This window comes from Rhincodon typus, chromosome 9 (assembly GCF_021869965.1).
Source record: "Rhincodon typus isolate 14 chromosome 9, sRhiTyp1.1, whole genome shotgun sequence".
Taxonomy (NCBI): Eukaryota; Metazoa; Chordata; class Chondrichthyes; order Orectolobiformes; family Rhincodontidae; genus Rhincodon; species Rhincodon typus.
In genome coordinates this window covers 24,595,130-24,619,359 of record NC_063340.1, presented here as the reverse complement: position 1 = coordinate 24,619,359, position 24,230 = coordinate 24,595,130, and the positions used below count along the sequence as shown (strand labels likewise).

The 24,230-nt window shown below is 40.9% G+C and overlaps 1 protein-coding gene across 9 annotated transcripts in view; it reads left to right on the top strand.

Annotated features, from left to right (window-relative positions):
* Positions 1-24,230, top strand: part of afdna (afadin, adherens junction formation factor a) — a 209,719-nt gene that overhangs the window by 156,561 nt on the left and 28,928 nt on the right. For 8 of the 9 annotated variants that reach the window (XM_048600620.1, XM_048600619.1, XM_048600612.1 and 5 more), the window contains 4 exons: positions 3,335-3,400; positions 5,904-5,977; positions 7,686-7,804; positions 14,200-14,394. In XM_048600620.1, the coding sequence (XP_048456577.1) occupies positions 3,335-3,400; positions 5,904-5,977; positions 7,686-7,804; positions 14,200-14,394 (454 nt within the window). The remainder of the gene's footprint in view (positions 1-3,334; positions 3,401-5,903; positions 5,978-7,685; positions 7,805-14,199; positions 14,395-24,230) is intronic. The other variant, XM_048600615.1, reaches the window with a different exon arrangement.

The window sequence follows — 24,230 nt, the reverse complement described above, 5'->3', positions numbered from 1 at the left end:
ACTAGGCGATCGCCTCCCTATTTGTTTATCATGATTACAATTTTATTGTTTGGTAGAACCCTGTTATGCTGACGTTGAATGATGAGTCACTGAACAATCTTCTGTCTAAATTTACAATCTATCTGATGCATCAGTTGAGCGATTACTGCAGTTTGGTTGCTAGGATCACTTAAGTGATATTCATCAACTGTTGAGACAGACGCCTCTGTTGTAATGCATATATATCAACCTATAATCCTTGAGAAACATAATCAAGTTCATAAGGAAGTTGATAGAAGGTAGTTGTCCTATAACGCAATAGTTGCATTCTTGTATGACCTTGCGCTATAGAAAATCACATTACAGGGAATCACTATACTTGTACAGCAGAAAGTTTGCGTTATCCAAACAGATTCCACTCTTCATCAGTCATGTTACAGCCAATTCACATTAACAAAACATGTTACAACAGAACCACCTGTACTCAAATATATCTGCAATATGAAGAAGTGATTACACCAAAATAGCAGTGAAATTATCGTCTTTTTGTAGTTTGATCTGTCAGTGTATTCAGGGGAGCTGTGCATATTTTTCATGATGTGGAGGTGCCGGTGTTGGACTGGGGTGTCAGAAGTCACATGACACCAGGTTATAGTCCCACAGACTTATTTGAAATCACAAGCTTTAAAACCACTGCTCCTTCATCACCTGATGTGATTCCACATTGTGGTTTCAAATAAACCTGTTGGACTATAACCTGGTGCCGTGTGACTTCGCATTTTTCATGCCCTCTATTTTCTCGAGTTCTGCGGAAGAAAAAAAATTCATGAGTAGAGCATTTACTACTTCCTGGCATGCTTGCTGCTACTATTGCATACCTGAGAAATTTAGGTTGATATTCATGAGTTTGCACAGAAAGTGAAAAAAAATTATTCAATACAGATGTTGAATGTGAGAAGTATGTTGTCTGGAGCATGTTTGTAAATCATTTTCTAATTAGTGTTTCACTGTATGCCCTCTGGAATCTACGTCAGTCTTTTCTTGCCCAGGTGCAAACTATCTAGTAAATTTGGATGTGTTTCTCCAGCTAAGAACTGCTTTGAGACAAGAAATGTTGTGGAACAGTTGCTGTTATAATCCTTTTTGAGCTGTTTGATTCTAACTTGTTACCCAGGTGCTTGCAGGAGCTAGCTGAGCATTTAATGAGAGAGACCATCTTGTGCATCGTTGATGTTTTCTCTCCATGTGAACTTGAAATTTCATTGCCAGCAAATTACACAGCTGCCTAATACTTTATAGACTCTTATCAAAGAGTTGACATTTTGTTTTGGTTTTATAAGTACAAGTTGGTTCAGTACAGTCTATACTCCACTATATGAGCAACCAAAGAAGCATGCTGTTTGAATGATTAGCCAATTGCTCATACAGTGCCAGGTACATAGGCTGCAAGTATCGGTTTGGAAAGTAAAATGCAGCGTTGCGGAGTTGTGTGGTAGGCAAAATGCTGTTTGGACAGATGACAGTATCCTGTTAGAGGAAAATAATATTCATGTCACCACTGCAAAGCAGCAACATGAAATTGTTTACTTAACCTGTTGCTTGAATTTTTGATGTACTTTGCCTTTCCAGGGAATTAGCATCTGTTAGGCTTGATTCCATAATTGGGCAACAATTGTTGGAAAAAGAAAATGCTGCGCATGTTATTAACTGCACAATAATCAATTTAAAATAATCCAAGGAACTTTCTAGAAATGACAGACTATCAATTTCAGGAACTCATTCCCTGCAAAATAAAGGAATATCTCAAACCTTGTGCTTTTTTGAATTACTGCCCAGTTCAAGGAGCCTGTTGCTTCCCATTGGCTGAGGTGTTACCATGGAGAAAACAATCAATACCCTTTTCTTTGATAATATAAATGGTTGTGGATATTGGAAACTTGACATTCTGTTGCATTTATACTGGTGGATGCAAGATGAAAACTTTGAGCAAATATCTGTCCAGCACTGTTCAAGTTCTGTATCACTATACGATTATTATTTTAAGAGATGCCATGTTAACAATTTTGAGAACCAAATTGCATAATAACAGTTGAACTTTAGCCATCTTAATGTCTTAAAAGTTTGTCGCCAGATGAATGAAAATTATTTGATTGGCTCAGTAACCATTAAATAATCTGTTTATGCTGAGTTTTCAAAAATCTATTACCTGACTGTCGCTTGTTGGTTAACCTTCTATCAATTCCTTTGCTTATTCATTAAAGCATAGAGTCTCACTTGCTTCTTCTCTGACTGTCGTCACTGCTGAATAACTGTACTTAAATAATTGCTATGCAGTAAAGCTGCTTGAGAACCAGATGAAAAGCTTACTGATCTGATCCTTAGGATGCAGTTTAGTCACCCTGACCTCAAAGTACAATGACAGCAAAGACAAGAACATTTAAAACCCACAAGTTACATACCATCTGTATTTGTAAATATGTTGCAGTTCCTGCATTGTCACTGCGTCAAAATTCTGAAACACCCTTTGACCTGAAATGAAAACTCTTTCCCTATTCCCACGCACTTCCAGACCTGCTGAGTAGGTTCAAGATTTTACATTTTCATTTGATTTCTAGCATACCGTTGATTTTCACTTCGAATTTCCAACATCTTCAGTATTATTTTTCATAAAATCAAATTAGTTTTTTAAAAAATTATCAACTAACTCAACTTATGCACCGTTTTGGAGAAAAACATTCCATTTTTTTTAATGGCGTGTTTTTGATACTATTTGAGGAGCAGTGTAGCTCATTTTCTAAGGTAATGGCTAATTGTTATGGGTGGCATGATGGTTAGTGATTAGCACTGTTGCCTCTCAGGGCAGTTTTTTAAAATCATGGCCAACTAACCTAACTTGTACATCTTTTGGGAGGAAACTGGAGCATGTGGAGGAAACCCTTGCGGATACAGGGGAAACATGCAAACCCCACCCAGTCACCTGAGGCTGGAATTGAACCTGGGTCCCTGGTGGTGTGAGGTAGCAGTGCTAACCACTGAGCCACCGTGCTGCCAAGGAATCAAGTTAGACCCTCCCTATAAATTTATTTTCAAATTAACTATTTTCTCTGGTACTTCATCCAGATTTGAATATCAATCCAAATACTTGTTTTATGTAACCTTTTCCTGATGTCCAGTTGTATATTATTAAGAGACCCACATTCATCTTAACCACCAACAATATTTCCAGATGATCCAAATAAATAATTCAGACAACCACAACCTTTAACATATATCTTATGATTGTATTTTAGGTGATTTGGCTCAAGTCGGTTTGTTCAGCTATTTGACACTGATGATCTACTTTCAATGTTCTCAGGGTGCAGGACAGGATAAACTAGGAATCTACGTTAAATCTGTTGTGAAAGGAGGAGCTGCAGACTTGGTAAGTGGACTTTATTCCTGTTCTGATTAAGCAGAAATGTCCTACATGTTGAATCACTCAAAGACTGATCCAGGTTGGATAAGTGAGTTGTGCGCATTCTTATATAAAGTGAGGTGTAGTGTTCATACATTTTGTCATTGTTTATCTGGCTTCAGTAAACTACCTGAAATATTTTTGGGCAATCTGATTCAAGTATTTGCTGTATGCAATGTTAAACTGACGACTGTTTCTGCCGTGGGCAAAACACTACTCGAAAATGTGTTCTTCTGGTATTCCAACGCCCATGCTTCCCTCAACGAGCGTTGCTTTGTGGGTGGATGCTTGAAAAAAATAAGAGGCGGCATGGTGGCTCAGTAGTTAGCACTGCTGCCTCACTGCACCAGGGACCCGGGTTCAATTCCACCCTCAGGCGACTGTCTGTGTGGAGTTTGCACGTTCTCCCCGTGTCTGCGTGGGTTTCCTCCGGGTTCTCTGGTTTCCTCCGACAGTCCAAAGATGTGCAGGCTAGGTGAATTGGCCATGCTAAATTGCCCATGGTGTTCAGGGATGTGTAGATTTAGGTGGATTTATAGGGGAATGGGTCTGGGTGGGATGCTCTGTGTCGGTGTGGACTTGTTGGGCCAACGGGCCTGTTTCCACACTGTAGGGATTCTTTGATTCTATGAGCCCATATCTAGTCAGTCATTTATCTGTCTTGGTACTTGTGACCTTGGCAAATTAGCTGTTACGTTTCCCTACATTCCAGATTTCCCCTCTACATCAGGATTCCAGGATGTCAAGATACCTGAGTTACCAAAAAGTATTTAAATACCAAGTCTTTCTTTAAATGAATGGCTAGAAATGTTTATTGAATAGAAAGTATTGTTTCAGTAAATTGCTGATAAATTTAAACCCTTCCCAATTGAGCATTTTTCCCCAGCTACTCATGAAAGTAGCACTCGAAATGAGAAAAAGACATATGCAGGTCGTGCAATTCAGTACATATTTGGAGAGTTTTAAACATTTGCTGAAATTTTAAAAATGGAATAAAAGTCTAATTTTGTTGAAAGTGAAATGTTTATCTTCCTCCAATTTTCCTCATTTTAATAACAATATAAATAATGTCATAAATAAAGCAAAAACAAAATCTAATCGTTATTTGTAATCAAATTATTGCAAATGGTTTCCATCACACCTCAGTCTGTTAGAAATGCAGGTCCTATTAGAATAGCTTGAGAGTTGATTAAAATTAGCTGCTGTTCATGTGGCACAGCGGTAATGTCCCTACCTCTGAACCAGGAGGCCTGGGTTCAAGTCACACCTGCTCCAGAGGTGTAGAGTAACATTTCTGAATAGGTTGATTTGATAATATCTAACAACAGAAGTGAGGGCTTCTGTACCACCGTGATGGTGTCCAGGAGCCCCTGGCTCATGAGAAGAGTGGGTATTTAGTTGGGCTGGAAACCCTTAAACTTTGAGCTGTTGAGGACGATGTATTTAAAATTAACTGCGTTAACAGCTACCATTCATATTTGCTCTGGCATTATTATGAGGTACCATTCATAATAATTGCCACCTATTAACATGCCAATGAACATGACACAGGTTTATCAAAAATATTGGCCATTGATGTTATTAAAAATTGTAAAACTGCTTATTTGACAACTGATGTAAATGAATCATTTTAGCAATTATAGTTAATAAACATTGCATACCAATAATTGTTCACTGGAAAATATTCACTAGATCATCGTGATTGTCTTTTGCTAGGCCAGGTAAATTGTAGCTTAGTAACTGAAATAAATTACTTGTGCAATGCTCACTGGTATTCTGAAACAGACTTAACTGAATAGTTTTAATTCTTAACACATCTCAGCAAATGCTACTCACATCTTCTCATCATTCTTGTTCTCATTGCTGCTCCCTGTGCGCTTACCTCCTGTCTCATGGTTGCAGCACTTTGTTTCTAGTTCACAAAAACAACCTTCGTTGACTTATAACAAAGTATGGAGCTGGAGGAACATAGCAGGCCAGGCAGCATCAGAAGAACAGGAAAGCTGATGTTTCAGGTTGGGACACTTATTTTTCTGAAGAAGGGTCCTGACCCGAAACATCAGCTTTCCTGTTTCACTGATGCTGCCTCACCTGTTTTCCTCCAGCTGCACACTTGTTATCTCTGACTCTGGCATTTGCAGTTCTTGCTATTACTTCGTTGACTTATCTTGGACCATTTTCTGTGAAAATCAGAAACTCTGATATCCTTTTCCTCTTAAATTCTGTGATTCTTAGTGCAAATATTTAATTAATTACTATGACACAATACAGCTGTAAAGTGGGATGAAAAGCTCTTGCAGGTCAGATGCAGCCCATGGGCCATTGTTTTCTCACCCCTACCCTACATAATTTAACTTTTGGAACGAATGGTAATTAAAATTTATCTATAGGCTTTTTTTTTCCCTTTTTCCACTCTAGTGCATAAGACAAGATGCTGCCTAATTGTGACTTTCATTCATTGTTTCTGCAGGATGGTCGTTTGGCTGCAGGAGATCAGTTACTGAGTGTAGATGGTCGTAGCCTTGTGGGACTTTCACAAGAAAGGTAACGAGTACTTCAGTCTGTTTACTGATTATAGTGAGCTTGATTTGAGTTTTTTGAAGAGGTAATAAAAAAATTGAAGGCAGTGCTGTCGACATTGTCTATATGGACTTCAGTAAAGCATTCAAGACGGTTCTGCGTGGTTAGACTGGTTAATAGGGTTAAATTATATGGGATCGAGTGGGAGCTAGCCAATTGGATACAAAATTAGTTTGAAGGTGGAGATAGTGGAGGGATGTTTCTCAGACTTGGAGGTCTGTGACCAGTGGTGTGCCATAAGGATGATTTTCATCATTTCATATAAATGATTTGAATATGAATATAGGAGGTATGATTAGTAAGTTTGCAGATGATACCAAAATAGGTGGTGTAGTGGACAGTGAAGATTATCTCATGGTACAATGGGACCTTGACCAGATGGGCCAATGGGCTGAGGAATGGCAGATGGAATTTAATTTAGATAAATGTGAGGTGTTGCATTTTGGTAAGGCACACCAGGGCAGAACTTGTACAGTATATGGTCAGATCCTGGGGAGTGTTGCCGAACAAAGAAACCTAGGAGTGCGAGTTCATAATTCCTCAAGTGGAGTCACAGGTGTTTGGCATGCTTGCCTTCATTGGTCAGTGCCTTGAGTATAGGAGTTGGGATGTCATGTTGCTGCTGTACAGGACAGTGGTGAGGCTGCTTTTGGAATACTGCATACAGTTCTGGTCACCCTTCTATAGGAAGGATGTTGTTAAATTTGAGAGGGTGCAGAAAAGATTTACGATGATATTACCAGGACTAGAAGGTTTGAGCTATAGGGAGAGGCCGAATAGGCTGAGGCTTTTTTCCCTGCAATGTCAGACACCTGAGGGGTGACCTTGTAGAGGTTTATAAAATCATGAGGGACATGGATAGCGTGAATAGCCAAGGTCTTTTTCAGAGGATAGGGGAGTCCAAAACTAGAGGGCATAGGTTTAAGGTGGGGAGGGGGAGGGGCTGGGGGCTGGTGGGGAATTAAAATGGACCTGAGGTAACATTTTCACGCAGAGGGTAGTGCATGCATGAAACAAACTGCCAGAGGAAGTGATGGAGGCAGGTACAATTACAACATTTAAAAGGCATCTGGATGGTTATACAACTAGGAAAGGGGTGGGAGGATGTAGGCCAAATACTGGCAAATGAAACTAGGCCAGATTGGGATGTCTGGTAGGCATGGATGAGTTGGGCCTAAGGGTCTGTTTCCATGCTGTATGACTGACTGTCAGTGATAGTCATTTGGAAAATAATTTTAATGGAAATCTTAAGCTGTGTGCTCCAAACATTTAGATAATGCAGTATGGGGAGCATGAATAATATAAAAACAAGTATGTCACTCCGTGCTGGATATTAGTTTGAGTTTCTGCCTCATCTCTACAAGTAGGCAAGAGCATGAGAGAGACAGACCGCTTCCCCCAAGACTGACCACGCAACTTCCTCGTGCTCTGCTAACAAACGATAGAGTTTAGGTAGGGATCAGGTTTGGTCAGAAATTAGGCTGGTAGATACAACATGTGGGAATGAATTGAAGAATGTAAACTCTAATTTTTAAATTGGGCAGATTTAATTTTAATAAAAGGAATAGTGTTTTTGTGCTATACCAGCGGTTTATCAAATATAATTTCTGAAAATTCTTAAATTCTGGCAATTAAAATTTAAATTATTAAACAAAAGTCTTCTCTCTTTCAGGGCTGCAGAGTTTATGACAAGAACAGGTTCTGTGGTCACTTTAGAAATAGCAAGACAAGGAGCTATTTACCATGGTTTGGCCACTCTACTCAACCAACCTTCTCCAATGATGCAGAGAGGTACAAATAGTTGCAATGTTGTATTGCAAAAGGGATGCAAATAGTTTACAGAGAGGTATTGATAGGTTAAAGTGGGCAAAAAGTTAGGAAATGCAGCATAATGTGGAAAAATGTGAAGTTGTTCATTTTGAAAATGAAAACAAAAAACGTACTATTTAAACAGAGAAAAACTGCAGAAATCTGCAACAAAAAGGGAAGAAACACACAAAATTAGCACACGAGTGCAACAGGTAATCAGGAAGGCAATGGAATGTTGGTTCTTGTTTCAAAGGGGTTGGAGTATAAGAAAAGGGAAGTCTTCCTGCAAATGTACAGGTGCTGGTGAGACCACATCTGGAGTACTGAGACGTTTTGGTCTTCTGATTTTTAAAAAAAAAAGCTATTATTTCATTGGACACAGGTGAGAAAAGGTTTAGTAGGGTGCTCACCAGTATGGAGAGGTCATGTTGTGACTCTACTCATTGGAATTTAGAAGAATAAGAGGTGATCTCATTGAACATATAGGATTGCTAGAGAGTAAATGCTGAGAGGATGTTTCCACTCATGGGAGAGTCTAGGACCAGAGGGCATAGTCTTAGAATTACGGGTTGCCGATCTAAGTCTGAGAAGAGAAATTTATTTTCAGAATTAAGAGTTTCAGGAATCCATTGCCACAGCCAGCTGTGGGGACAGAGTCCTTGAGTATATTGAAGGCTAAGATAGATCCTTGATCAGGAGGGGATTCAGGGTTATCGCGAAAGTGGACATGAGGAATGTAAGATCAGCCATAATCCTGTTGAATGGCATAGCAGGCTCGAGGGGCCAAGTGGCCTGCTCTTATTTCTGTTTTTGCTTATTACACTCATGTTCTATCAAACAACATCCGAGAGCATAATATTGCCAATAATATTGGACAGGTAATATCTTTGGTAACATGCCTTTCCAACCTAGAGGGTGAAGTTAAATAACTCTTGGTCCTAGTGATGAGCAGGGTATTTTCCTAGTGCAAGAGCAAAATTATTCTCATGAAATGTCATTGACTTTAAGTATGAACTGTGGCTGGGATAAAATCGGGGTCACAACCATTTATTGTGTGAGGAACGGTAATGGAAATAATTTCCCCCACACTGGCCAATTTGTGGGTGGTAGGTGCAGGCCCTCCAGCACTAAGCATGATAATTGAGGGGAAAAGCTCTCAATATTCAGGCTTTCATCGTGGAGAAGAGTCCCTCCATTGAGCAGCCTTCATTTGTAGTCAAGCAAGTGGAAAAGGATCTCAAAGATTAGAATGTTGGACCCCTTGTTCTGCTATCAAGAAACTGCTTACAGGCCTAGGGCCTGATGCCTCACAAGACCTGGTTTAATTCGGTTACCCTTGATAGACATTAAGTGAGCATTAAAACTCTTAACAGACCACGTATCATTCATCCGAAAATATGACCCTAGGGGTGGGGTTGTGCTGGCAAACTATGAATTCTCTCACCCACATGCCTTCCAGTTCATCCCTTCCCAAATCAGGGGGCCAAAGTCCTGCTTTTTGTCTCTCTCCACGGATGCTACCTGACCTAAGTATTTCCAACATAGTTTGTATTTGTTTTCTTAACATGCCAACATTTTACCTGCAGTGAGTGCCAGCAAAAGCAATTTAACTTGTCATTCATCTTAGACCTTGTTGTGTGCAAAATTGACTAAATTTGTTTATAGTAATGCTATTAATATCAAAGTTAACTCAACTGTGAGATTAATCATTGCTTCCATTGTTGAATAAACTACTGTTTAATACAAGTTTTATTCTTCAGTTCACAAGCTAGATGAAAATGTTCTGTGAATTTGGAAATGATCTGCTTACAAATTGCAAATTACTTGTATTTTTTAATTAAGGTATTTTGTTATTTTTGAATCTTAATCAGTCATTCCAAAACAGAGTTGCAAATAAATGTACAGATGTATTTGTTTCTTGTTTTGTGCTGTACAACTGAGCTGTAAAGCAGGTTTGTCCAACAGGTGGTCCACTGAGGGATCTTAATCTGGCCTGCAACCCATGTTTCAAATATAGCTAGGTAGATGTGGAGAATTCTGCAAAGAGATGCTCCTCCAATCAGAGGGAGTTATTCTCCCATATTTGTTGCTAACAGACTCAATGAGCCTGCTCCTAGTTTCCTGTGCTTCAAGTCAGCAAGTGGGCCTAAGGTAGAGGCTGGGAGCAGGTCGTGGAAAAACAAGACTCCTTCATGATTGCGCACCGGACAATTGAGGCCTGATTCAGTATGGTGAAACGGGTCTCCTGAGTAGGTGCAGCATGGAAGTATGTTGAGAGAGATGATGTGCAGAGTGGGGGTGGCAGTGAAAAGTGTGTTGAAAACAACAAATGCTGGGGATCGCAGTGGGTCAGGCAACATCCATGGAGAGAGAGCAAGCTAATGTTTCAAATCTAGATGACTTTTCATCAGAGTTGAAATGAAGTGTGGAGGGGGCAGCATTTATGCTATAATTTGGGAGCATGTGGGTGGGGTTGGGTGGCAAGTACGAGAAGCGAAAGGACATTGATAGTTCAGATTGTGATCAGAATGTGAGAATTACAGTCCCACTGGGGTGGGGGGGACATAAGAGAGGACATCGTGACAGAGAATGTAACAAGTAAAGCTGAAAGAATAGGAAGGAATGGGAGTTGGTTCACAATTTGAAGGTGTTGAACTCAATATTAAGCCCAGAAGGCTGTAAAATGCCTGGTCTGAAGATGAAATGTTGTTCCTCCAGTTTGCGCTGGAGCACTGCAGCATGCTGAGGACAGACAAGTGGGCATGTGAGCAGGACGCTGTGTTAAAATGACCTGATATGGAAAGGTCAGGGTCATGCTTGCACACAGACCAGAGGTGTTCTATGCCTCCATTGCTCAGCAGGATGGTTGATACATTCTTAGCTTCCTTCACCAGAGGCCTGAACACTCCCCATCCATCACCACTCTCCTCTGCTTGGCTGAACTTGCTCTTTCAGTGAACAATTTCTCCTTTAATTCATCTCACTTCTACCATGTCAAAGGAGTGATTATGGGCACCCACGTGGATCCCAGTTATGCCTGTCTCTTTATGGGGTATGTGGAACAATCCTTGTTCCAGTCTTATAGTGACTCCTTTCTTCGATACATCGACAGTTTCGGTGCCGTTTCACGCTCCTGCCAGGACCTTTAAAAATTTGTTTATTTTGCTTCCGATTTCCACCCCTCTAACTTTCACATCATCCACTTTGACACTTTCTTTTCCTCGAACCCTCTTTCCATTTCGGGGAATAAACTGTCTGCTGCCATCCACTACAAAGCCACTGACCGCCACAGTTACCTTCACTACAGCTCTTCACACCCCACGTCCTGCAAGAATTCCATCCCATTCTCCCAGTTCCTTTTGCCTATGTCATGTGTTTGGATGATGCCACTTTCCAAAACAGTGCTGCTGACATGGCTTCCTTCTTCCAGAAGCATGGTTTCTCAACCTCCTGGTTGACAGGGCCCTCAACTGCATTTCGGACAACTCCATCAGAGCACCATCACCAAACACATCTTCCCCTCACTCCCACTGTCTGCATTTTACAGGGATCATTCCCTCTTGGACATGCGAGTCTATTTATTGACCACTAACATGCGCACACGCTCCCCACGCCACCTTTCCATGTAACACCTGCCCCTTCATCTCCTTCCTGCTCACCATCCAAGGACTTAAACAGTCTTTCCAGGTGATGCAGCATTTCACCTGTATCTCCTCTAATCTTGTATTTGCTGCACCCAATGTGGCCTTCTCTACATGGGAGAAACTAAACGCAGACTGGTTGACTACTTTGGAGAGCACCTGGTCTTTGTGCAAGCATGACCCCAACCTTCCTGTAGCCGGTCATTTTAACACAGCATCCTGCTCACATGCCCACTTGTCTGTCCTTGACGTGCTGCAGTGCTTCAGTGAATCGCTGTAAACATCTCATCTTCAGACCGGGCACTTCACAGGCTTATGGACTTTATTGAGCTCAACACCTTCACTTTGTGAACCAACTCCCATTCTTTTAGCTTTACTTGTTACATTCTCTGTTACCACAACCCCCCCTCCATCCCCCCCACCCCAGTTGGACTATCTTCTTTCAAGTCTGGCACACCATTGTTCTGCCATTTTCACATTCTGATCGCTTAATGTAAACTATCAACATTTTTTCTCCACCAGCACCCCCCACCCCCCTGCCCAACTATAGCATAAGTGCTTCCCCCTCCACAGTTCAGTTTGGCTCTGATGAAAAGTCATCTAGACTCAATGTTAACTTGCGCTCTCTCTGTGGATGTTGCCTGACCCGCTGTGATCTCCAGTATTTGTTGTTTTCAGTACAGATTCCAGCATCTGCAGTAATTTGCTGCTATATTGAGTTAAAAAGTGCATGTTGGCTCGGATTTGGGACCTAGTCCATAGAGTCATACAGCATAGAAACAGACCCTTCGGTCCAATCAATCCACACTGACCATGTTTCCAAACTAAACTAGTCCCACCTGCCTGCTCTTGGCCATACTCTTGGCCATATTCATGAACTTATCCAAATATCTTTTCAACATTGTAACTGTACCTGCGTCCACCACTTCCTCTGGCAGTTCATTCCACACATGAACACCCTGTTTAAAAAACAAAGTTGCCCGTCATGTCCTTCCTAAATCTTTCTCCTCTCACCTTAAAAATATGCCCCCTTGCTTTGACCTTCTTCCACCCTGGAGAAAAGACCCTTGTCATTCACCTTATCTGTGCCCCTCATGATTTTATAAACCTTAACAAGAAGACCTCTCAACCTCACCACCTACACTACAGTTTTAAAAAGTCCCAGCCTTTTCAGTCTACTTTTTTATCTCAAACCCTCTACTCCCATCTCAATCTCCAGACCAACTACTAGACCCCTTAGTTACTCCTTTCTTGGAATTTTTAAAATTTATGATTACTGTTGTGCCAAACCTTAGTTTTCTGAGAAACATTCAAAAGTGTCCACCCCACACCCAGTACAAAAGATTATCCTTTTTTTTTTTGCAAATACAAAAAGGAACAATTGATATTTTAATGCTTTCAATTTCCACATATACTTGGACTTTGGAAGTCATTCAACTGAGATTTTGCAGGAGGAGAAAGGAAGGAATTAACTAGGGATATTATGAAATTTCCTTCTTTAGAAATCAAGTTGTTCCTTGTTTTATTGTAAGTTTAGACTCATGCCACTGGGACGCGTGTTATTTCTCTTTCTGTCTTTCACTGCTATTTTCTTAGCTAATCATTGCCAAAATGTTGTATTTGTCTCCTTTTCATTTTTGTGTTACCTTGTTCTGTATATCTAATTGAAAACAAATATATTTCCTAGTGGCAATCGTTTTGCCCAGTTCTTAAAATCTTACAATCTTAGAATCCCTACAGTGTGGAAACAGGCCTTTTGGCCCAACAAGTCCACACCGACCCTCAGAGCATCCCACCCAGACCAATTCCCCTATAAACCACCTAATCTACACTTCCCTGAACACTGGGCAATTTAGCATGGCCAATCCACCTAGCCTGCACATCCTTGGACTGTGGGAGGAAACCGGAGCACCTGGAGGAAACCCACACAGACATTGGGAGAATGTGCAAACTCCACACAGACAGTCGTCCGAGGTGCAATCGAACCCGGGCCCCAGGTTCTATGCGGCAGCAGTGCTAACCACTGAACCACTGTACACTGGGTGTGGGGTGGACACTTCTTATTTTTCTGAGAAACGTTAAAATTTGGCACAACAGTAATCCATAAATTTTAAAAATTCCAAGCAAGGAGTAATTAAGAGGTCTAATTGTTGGCCTAGAGACTAAGACGGGAGTAGAGGGTTTAAGATAAAAATAGACTGAAAAGGCTAGGACTATTTAACTGATCATTGCTCTGCAGTTTCTATTCTAACCAACTTCAATGAAGTGCTAACATCAGTCTTAAAAATGAGACCGTTAACAATGGAATAGGGTAATAAAACTCATTTTTAGTTGGAAAACCAGGCAATTATTATAATTTAAGTTGCCATAGTCACAGAGGACCGCTGTTTCATTGCAGAGAGATGACTATTGGTCGATTAACCTGAGGGCCACCACACCTCCGTGAGGGGAGAGATTGAGGTGTCGTCCTTCATGGTCATCTCAGACAGTGGTAATTGAACCCACGATGCTGGCATCAACTCACATTGCTAATGAGCCATCCAGCCAACTAAACTAACTAACCTCTTGTAATTTTAGTAACAGTGTATAAAATCCTTTTCCACCGAATATCTAGTTTCAAACTTGAAGAATCTGAAGTTTATAGATTACTCGATAAAAGTGCTTCTAAGGTAATTGTGGTACCCAACTCTTTATACAAAGCTTGGAAACAACTAAATTCTTTTTGTCCACGTTCAGCCTCTGATCGTCGTGGCACAGGCAAGCCTCGCCCCAAGAGTGAAGGCTTTGAATTGTACAGCAATAATCCTCAAAATGGAACACCAGAAAATTCCCCGATGGGTTGGACAGAATATTCTGAACCAAAGAAACCACCTGGGGATGATAGACTGTTGAAAAACCGAGCAGATCATCGATCTAGTCCCAATGTTGCAAGTAAGCACGTAGTCCTGGATTTAGCTTCATAGTTACTCTGAGGTACACATTTAATTAGTAAGAGGAATGTATAAGTAAACAAAGAATAATTGATTCTGTTGCTTTTGGCAGGAAAGCTCCTTCATGATATTAACAACTTAAACTTGCTTGCATGATAACAGTGAACTTTCTTCTAGTCTGACTTTACTCCTGGATGGTACAGTTTGGTTTCATAGATGGTAATCCTCCAATACCTTATTTCAACTATCCACTAATAGTGAATCTAGAAACCATGTTTTAATAGATTTCCAGCTCGCTACTAATCTCACGCAATGTCTGTACTCCCATGCCTTCTAATAGTGGTTAGCCTTTGGGACTCCTGATCTACTGCTATAGATCATAATGAAGCATTTGAAAACACAGCATTATAACCTCATGGAAAATGGGTATCTATGGATTACTGTTAGATCCAGAATTAATACTAGAATTAGATTGTCACTAAAAATAGTTTCCTGAATAAATATAGAAGTTGTGATAAGCTAGGCAGCCTTGACTTTTGATTAACTTGCAGGGTTGAGTAGTGTCCTTAGTAAATGAGATTGTGTACGGGTCTCTCTCAACGTGGGCTTAATGGGCAAAATAAACTTTTTGAGAATGCTTTATTTAAAAGTTCAAAACTTTTGTCATGTAATGCCATGGTAGGAGCATTGGGATTTTTGTCACTTGGAGCATGATCATAACAGGAAAAGGATAGGTTATGTAAAGAAATTTGTAGATAGTTGCCTGAATCTGAAACTATATTATGTTAAATAGACCTACCAGTTGTCCACCATAAGTTGTAGAATTGCTACACAGAATGTGGTGAGTTGGCCACAATGTATGCTGGTGTAAGCAGGTGTAATTTCTGTCACACTGTAACAGAACTTGAGATTTTAAGTTTTGTTCCATGATTGTTGAGGATGATTCACTTAGGAAACACATATTGTATAAGTCAGTTGAAGAAAACTGTGCAGGTCTTGGTATTACTAATTTCACCTTTGTTCATTTAACTCATTTTTGGTAATGTAAAGATAAATCTTTGTGTTTCTTGACTGGAATATGAAGTAACACTTGATAATATTTCTGCATTCAAAGGTGATGCAACTTCATTTGTATTTATATTCAGGTTTGAAATTTATGAAAATCCTTAAACAGTTATCAAAATAATATAGAGCAATTTTTTTGAAGACATCAATGAACATTTAAACATTTAATGTTTAAAATTTTAATTAATTTTTTATCCTAGTGTTATTAAACTAAGAAAATTACCAGATGTAGCTGTTCAGTTAGTTCATAGAATGGTTACAGCATTGGAGACCATTCAGCTTGTGTCCATGCCATCTCTTTGGAAAAGCACCTAAGGATATCTCTCTCCCTCGCCCTTTATTAAGGACAGTAGACCCTATGACACTTTAAATGTATCTTTTAGGACTTATCTAATTCCCTTTTGAAAGACCTGATTTTATCTGTTTCCACCAAATTTGATGCATTTGAGATGCTAACTGGATGCTTTATAAATTTTCCTTGTTTTTGTTTGTTCTTTTGCAACCAACCAACTTGGTGTCCCCGGTTTTTCATTGTCAGTGGGAACAGTTCCTGCCTTACTACTCTGTCTAGACCCCTTATGATATTGAATGTTTCTATTCAGTCACATCTCAACATTTACTTTAAAATAGCCTCAGTTAAAACAGTGTGCGCAAGAGGAATTTGGGTCTGGTAGCATCTGGAGAGAGAAACAATGTTAACATTTAAGTCTGATATTACTACTTTGGAATTAGTCTGGATTTTCCACATACCTGAAGACTTTCATTACTGGAGCCATTCTAATTGATCTTTCCTTCTCTAAAGTCTTGAAATCATTCATAAAGTGCAGTGCCCAAATTGGGCAAGGTATGTCCAGTTGATGTTGAACCAGAGTTTTACAGAAGTTTAGTTAAGTTGTTAATTTATCTATTAAGCAGTTTATTTATTCATTTGTTTATTTAAGTTATCATTTTAAAATTATTGAAGTCAGAATAGGGTTAGAGTTAATTGTGTAGCTCAAAGATTGTTATGGGAGAATTGACTGCGCAGCTGGAACTAAACGGGTATCTAATTGCCGTTACGGAAATAGGGCTGCAGGGTGACCAAGGTTGGGAACTGAATGTTCAGTGGCTTTCAACATATTAGACAGAACTAGGACTAGTGAAGTGATTTCTTTCCTTATCCCACACCTTCAATGGTCACTATAAAGCTTGAATTTCAGATGACAGGTAAAATTTTCAATCTTAACTATAATATATATTACAGTTGTGATCTCAGCTGACGGTAATATTGAACAAGTCAGATCCCAGAACGACACCTAGCTTGAGAGATCATCTATTTAGATTTTTTGCAGTATTTGGTCAGATTCTGAAGTCAAAAGAATTGCAGATGCTGTAAATCTGAAACAAAAACAGAAATTGCTGGAAAAGCTGGGCAGGTCTGGCAGCATCTGGAGAGAAATCAGTGTTAGCATTTCAGTTTGAGTGACCCTTCCTCAGAACTGGCTGGGCCAACATTTAGTGCGGTTCCTAGTTGCTGTTGAGTTGGTGGTGAAGATGAACTGTGGTTTTGAACTGCCATTGTCTATTTCATTTATATAGGCCCACAATGACATTAGGAAGGGAGTTCCAGAATTTTGACCCAGAAAATCTGAAGCAATGATGGTATTTCCAAGTCAGGATGGCTTGGAGGGGAAGCTTACAGGTGGTGGTGTTCCCACGCATCTGCTGCCCTTGTCCTTCTAGGTGGTAGTGGTCATGGATTTGGAAGCTCGTGTCTAAGGTATATGAGTTACTGCAGTGCATCTTGTACAGTCTGCTGCTTGTTATGTGGTCCCAGTCAGGTGGGCTGCTTTCCTGGATGGTGTCAAGCAGCTTGAGTGTTGTTGGAGATGCACTCATTCAGGCAAATTGGAACAATTCCATCTTGACTTGCACCTTGTAGATGGCAAATACTTGTGTTAAAGCTGTTGGTTTTTGACGTCCACATATCAGATCACGTGACCTCAAAAATATTGTGCTACATGATTTGACTTGAGCAACTTTAGTGTTCTTTGCAAATGCAATGGTTTCCTTGATGAAGCCAGTCGCCTGCCCTAGATGTTCTTTCCAAAAGTTCCAAAATAATATTATATCAATATTTCAGGGAACACATTTTCATGGACATTTAGGAAAAATAGGCAATAAGGAAAAGGAGGTGGAGTCATGCAGTTAATAAAAGCTGCAATCAATGCAATAATGAGAGGATCTTTTTTGGAGGATCAAGATGTAGAGGAATCAGTTTGGGTTGAACTTATAAACAACAATGGGTAGAAAATCTTAGTTGTTTATAAACCACAAAATTGATAATGTAAGGCATGATATAAATCAGAAGTTAATATAACAAAAGTAGTGCAGTAACTATGGGAGTCTGCATATAGACAAGGTAAATGTAAATAGCAGTAACACTGGGCACCAGTTCTTGCTATGTACATGAGATGGTGTTCTAGAACACCATGTTGCGGAACTAACTAGAAAATGCACTATTTGAAATCTAGTATTGAGCAGTAAGAAAAGGCAGATCAATAATCCTGTAAAGGAGCTTCCTGGAAAGAGTGACCATAATATGAGAAAACACAAATTCATGAACTCAGCCCTTGAGCCTGCTCTGCCATTCAATAAGATCCTGACTGATCTGATTGCAACCTCAATTGGCATTCTTGTCTTCCCCTAATAACCTTCTGCCCCTTGCTTAACAATCATTCATCTATCTTTTGCTTAAAAATATTCAAGGATTCTGCTTCCACCATCTCTTTAAGAAGTGTTTCAAAGATTTACGCCCCTTTGAAAGAGAAAATTTTGCTTCATCTCTGGTTTAATGGATGACCCCTGGATTTTATTTGTTCTAGATCATCCCAGAAGGGAAATCATCCTCTCCAAATCTGTCCTGTCAAGACCTCTCAGGATCTTGTATATTTTAATCAAGTCACCTCTTGCTCTTCTAATATCTAAAAGGTACAAGCCTAGCCTGTCCAACCTCTCCCTATAAGACACAATCCACCCCATCCCCCATTCCAGCTACTAGTCTAGTAAACTTGCTCTGAACTGTTCCTTAAGGAATCTACAGGATTAAAAAAGATTAACAAAGACAAATATGGACCTAGTACATGTAGAAACAGAAGAGTTGTGATGGGAAGTAAGGTAATTGCAGAGAATCTAAACAAATACAACCAAAGGAAGAGCAAAGAATGAGAATAATAAACCAGTCATAGAGAAACAGGCTATTTGGCCCAACACATCCATGCCACCAGGTTTCCTAAACTGAGCTAGCCCCATTTGTCTGCATTTGGCCCATATCCTTCTAAACAATTCCTATTCATGTACCTGTCCAGATGTCTTTTAAATGTTGTAATTGTACCAGCCTCTACCACTTGCTCTGGCAGCTCATTCCACATACAACCCCTCTGAGTGAAAAAGTTGCCAGTCAGGTCCATTTTAAATCTTTCCTCCTCTCACCTTCAACCTATGCCCTCTAGTTTTGAACTCCCCTACCTGGGGGGAAACACCTTGGCTGATCACCTTATCTATGCCCCTCATGATTTTATAAATCACAATCAGGCCACTCCTCAGCCTCCTATACTCCAGGAGGGGACAAAGGTCCCAACCTAACCAGACTCCCCTTATAACTCAAACTGTACAGCCTTGGTAGTATTGTTGTAAATCTTTTTTGCATCCCTTTTTTAATAATATCCTTCCTATAGCAGGGCAACACGAATAGTTCGCACTACTCCACATGTGTTGTTATCAATGTCTTGTATAGCTTGAACATGATATCCCAACTCCTGTACTCAGTGCTCTGACCAATGAAGGCATGTGTTCCCACTGTCACCTTCACCACCCTGTGTAGCTGTGATGTCACTTTCAAGGAGCTATGTACCTGCACCCCCAGGTCTCTATTTGACAACACTCCCCACGACCTTACCATTAACTCTAAGTCCTGCCCTAGTTTGTCTTAACAAAATCTTACCTCCCAATTTTCTGAATTAACCTCTATCTGCCATTCCTTCACCTACTGTCCCAATTGATCAAGTTCCCATTGTACTCTTAGATAACATTCTTCACTGTCAACAGCAAACTTACTAACCATGCCTCCTATATTCTTATGCAAATCATTTATATAAATGATGAACAGTAGTGGACCCTGCACTGATCCTTGCGGCACACAACTGTTGCAGGCTTCCAGTCTGAACAACAACCCTTTACACCACCCTCTGCCTCCTATCATGAAACCAATTTTGTATCCAGTTGGCTAGCTCTCCCTGGATCCCATGTGATCTAACCTTAGTGCCAGTCCACCATGCAATGCCTTGCCGAAGACCTTGCTAAAGTCTTTGTAGACAACATCTACCTCTTGGTCACCTCTTCCAAAAAATTCAATCAAATGTGAAAGATGCAAATTCCCATATACAAAGCCATGCTGACTATCCCTAATCAGTCCTTGCCTTTCTAAATGCATGTAGATTATACCTCTCAGAATCTCTGCTGTCAGGTGGCTCACTGGTCTTTAATTCCTTGGCTTTTCATCGCAGCCTTTCTTAAATAATGGCACAACATTAGCCATCTTCCAACCATGGTTGTTGACGATATAGATATCTCTGCTAGAGGCCCTGCAATTTCTTCCCTGTTTCCCACAAGGTCTTGAGATACACTTGATTAGGTCCTGGGTATTTATCTACGTTAATGCATTTTAAGACCTTCTCTTCTGTAACAGTGATTCTTTTCAAGATATCACCATTTACTTCCCTGAGTTCCCTCGCTTGCATGTCTGTCTCCACAGAAACATATCATTTAAGATCTCGCCCATCTCCCATAGCCAAAGCTATCTCGTATCCCCTTTTGCTGTCCGGATTTCCTTAAGTGTACTCCAAACCCCCATACTCCTGAAGGGATTCACATCATCACAGCCACCTTTCCCTGACTCATGCCACCTCCTTTTTCTTCACCAGAGCCTCAATATCTCTTGTCATCGAGTATTGCTTACTCCTGCCAGTCTTGCTCTTCACACTAACAGGAACATGCTGGCCCTGAACACACTCTATTTCGCTTTAGAAAGTCTTCCACTTGCCTGATGTCCCTTTATCTGCAAACAGTTTCCCCAGTCAACTTTTTGAAAGATCCTGTTGAATACCATCAACATTGGCCTTAACTAACTTGTGGACCAGGCCTATCCTTTTCCATAACTATTTTAAAACTAATAGAATTGTGATCACTGGTTCCAAAGTGCTCCCTCATTAACACCGCAGTCACTTGCCCTGCGTTATTTCCCAAGAGGACGTCGAGCTTTGCCCTTCTCTCATAGGGCCAACTACATGTTGATTGAAAAATCTTTCCTGAACGCACTTAACAGATTTCTCCCTATCCATACTCTTAACATAGACTGAAACTGCCATAGTGTTTGGAAGTTAAAATCCACAACTATTACAACGCTATTATTCTTATAGCTGTCTGCAATCTCCCTACATACTTGCTCCTCAATATCCAGCTATTAGGGCACCTATAGTACAACTCTTTCAGCAATCACCCCTTCTTATTTCTCAGTTCCACATGTATAGTCTCACTGGACGATCCCTTGGGAATATTCGAAGTACTGCTGTAATATTTTCCTTACCAAAAACGTTACTCCCCTCCTATCTTTCCCGTAGCATCTGTATCCCAGAACATTGAGCTACCAATCCTGTCCTCCTATCAGACATGTTACTGTAATGGCTATGATATCCTAGTCCCATGATCCTATCCATACTGAGTTCATCCACCTTGCCTGTCAGACCTTTTGCATTGAAGTAAATGCAGTTTAATTCATCAATCTTCATTCCCTTTTGCGCTGTTGCCTGCCTTGTCTACTTAACTTGCTCTCTTTAACTTGTGGTACTAGCCTCAACCTTCTCTTTTGCCTCACTACTGTTTAGGGTCCCACCCCACTGCCAGATTAGTTTAAATCCTCCCAAGTAGCATGAGCAAATCTCCCCTTTTAGATATGGGTCACCTACTGGTTCAGTGAACTTGTCCTCTTATACAGGTCACCTGTGTCCCAGAAGAGATCCCAGTGATCCAAAAATCTGAATCCCTGCCCTCTGCACTAGCTCCACAGCTATATATCCGTCTGTCTTATCCTCCTATTCCTACTCTCATTAGCACGCAGCACAGCGAATAATCCAGTGGTTTCTCCCCTTGAGGTCTTGCTTTTTAACCTCCTGCCCAACTCCCTATATTCACTCTGCAGGACCTCATCCCCATTTCTAACTGCTCATTGGTGCCAATATTTACAACGACCGCACTCCCTTTTGAGAATTTGCTGCATCCATTCCAAAACGTCCTTGACCCTAGGAGCGGGGAAGCAACACACTGTCCTGGAGCCCTGCTTGCATCCATTGAAATGCCTAACTGTGCCCCTGACTAGAGTTCCCAATCACAATTGCTGGCTTAGACTTTGCCATACCCTGCTTTACAGAAGAGCTAGTTATGATGCCACAGACCTGGCTGCTGCTGCTTTTTCCCCTGAGGCTATTCCCACACATCCAACAGTATCCAAAACTGTATAATTGTTTTAGAAGGAGCCATACGAGAATCCTGCACTACCTGCCTACCTGTGCTGGCAGTTATCCATCTACCTGATTGAATCTGCAATGTGACCACCTCTTCGAAGTTACTACCTATCACATTGTCTGCTTCCCGTATGAACCTCAATGAATCCAACTGCTGCTCCAACCAATCCACGCGGTTTGAGAGGAGCTACCCCGTCTCATTTCCTAGAGACATAAGCACCAGGAACACTTGACTGCTCCCTGATCTTCCATGTTTGACAGGAGGAGCATACTACTCCGCTGACTACCATCTCTGCCCCTTTAACAACAAGCAGACTTTGGAAGTAAAAAGCCTTACCTTGCTCTTGTTTCTGCTCGCAATCCTCAACAAAGCCCAATATTCACCTAAGCCCACACTTAGAAGTACCAGCAGCACTTGCACCACGAAGCAGCCTCTCTCAAAAATGGCTAGAGCCTGCCTTCCTTTCATTTGCTGCCGGGGCAATCACTGATAAAACATTCTTTTTGAATGTTTGGTATATTCCTGACCCTGCTGGACCTGAGGAAGTAGTAAGAGAAACAAGACACAGTAATGCCTCCCTCCCCCACTTCACTAAACTGTTACACTTAGCTGAAGTCCCAGTGTTTCACTCTCTGCAGCTTGCACTCTGACATTCCGTAACTAGCATTGGAGAAATTAAGGGTGATGAATTCCCCTGGACGTTATCTACATCGCAGAGTATTGATAGAGGTGGCCATAGTCTTAGGGGATGTGTTGGTGATTATCTTCCAAAATTCTGTAGGTTCTGATTCTGGAACATTTCTTGCAGATTGAAAGATAGCAAGAATCAGAATCATAGAATCATAGAATCCCTACAGTGTGGAAACAGGCCCTTCGGCCCAACAAGTCCACACCGACCCTGAGAGCATCCCACCTAGACCCGTCCCCCCATAACCCACCTAATCTACACATCCCTGAACGTTACGGGCAATTTAGCATGGCCAATCCACTTAGCCTGCACATCTTTGGACTGTGGGAGGAAACCACAGCACCAGGAGGAAACCCACGCAGACGCGGGGAGAATGTGCAAACACCACGCAGTCACCCGAGGCTGGAATTGAACCCGGATCCCTGGCGCTGTGAGGCACAGTGCTAACCGCTGTGCCGTGCTGCCCCTAGCAAATGCAACCTTTTTTTTTAAGAAGGAGGAAGAGAAAATGGGAAAAGACATAATGGGAATCCACATTATGGGAGGGATGTGTTTACACTGGAGAGGGTACAGAGGAGATTAATCCAGAATGCTGCCTGGGCTGGAGAGAAATCGAATAGACTGGGACAAAAACCCAAATTGCTGGAGAAACTCAACAGGTCTGGCAGCATCTGTGGAGAGAAAGCAGAGTTAACATTTCGTATCCAGTGATGATTTTCAGATGGAGATTATTTTCCATGGAGCTGAAGAGACTGAAGGGAGCATGGTTCAGATGTATAGAATTGTGAGGGGTAGAGACAAGGAAGAAACCTTTCACCCAGAGGCTGATGGGAATCTACAGCTCACCACCTGCAAGTGTGGTAGAGGCAGCAGCCCTCACAACGTTTTGGTATTTAAATGTAGACTTGCAATGCCAAGGCATACAAGGCAATGGGCCAAGTGCTGGAAAATGGAATTAGAATAGTTATTGTTTTTGACCATTACAGACTCGATGGGCCAAAGGGTTTTTACTTTACTTTTCTGTGTTGTAGATCTTTATAACTCTCGGGTCTTTTAGCCTGACATTAGTAGGAAAAATGTTAGAATCAAAATAAAGCATGTAATAATTGTTCACTTAGTAATGATCTAATTGGACAAAGTCAGCATTAATGCATGATTGACAAACCTGATGGGGAGTTCATAAGAATGTAACTAGCAGAACAGACAAGGGGAACCAGTGAATGTGAAAATATTTGGATTTTCAGAAGGCTTTCAATAAAGTAAATGTTTTCTTTTGAGGATTGGTAAATTGGACGCATTTGTAGTTTGGCAGGTAATCCTATCTTTATATTCAATAGTCTGTGGCACTTGGCATAATCTGGGGCTCCTACTTTTGATTTCTGCTCATTCCTAGCTTCCTAAATCCCACCTGTAAGACCTCATCCCTGAATGTCCCTAAGTCATTGGTCCTGATTTACCAGGAAGTCTGGCTATTCATCTCCCCTTCAGAGTGTTCTACAGCTACTCGATGCCATCCCTAAGCCTGG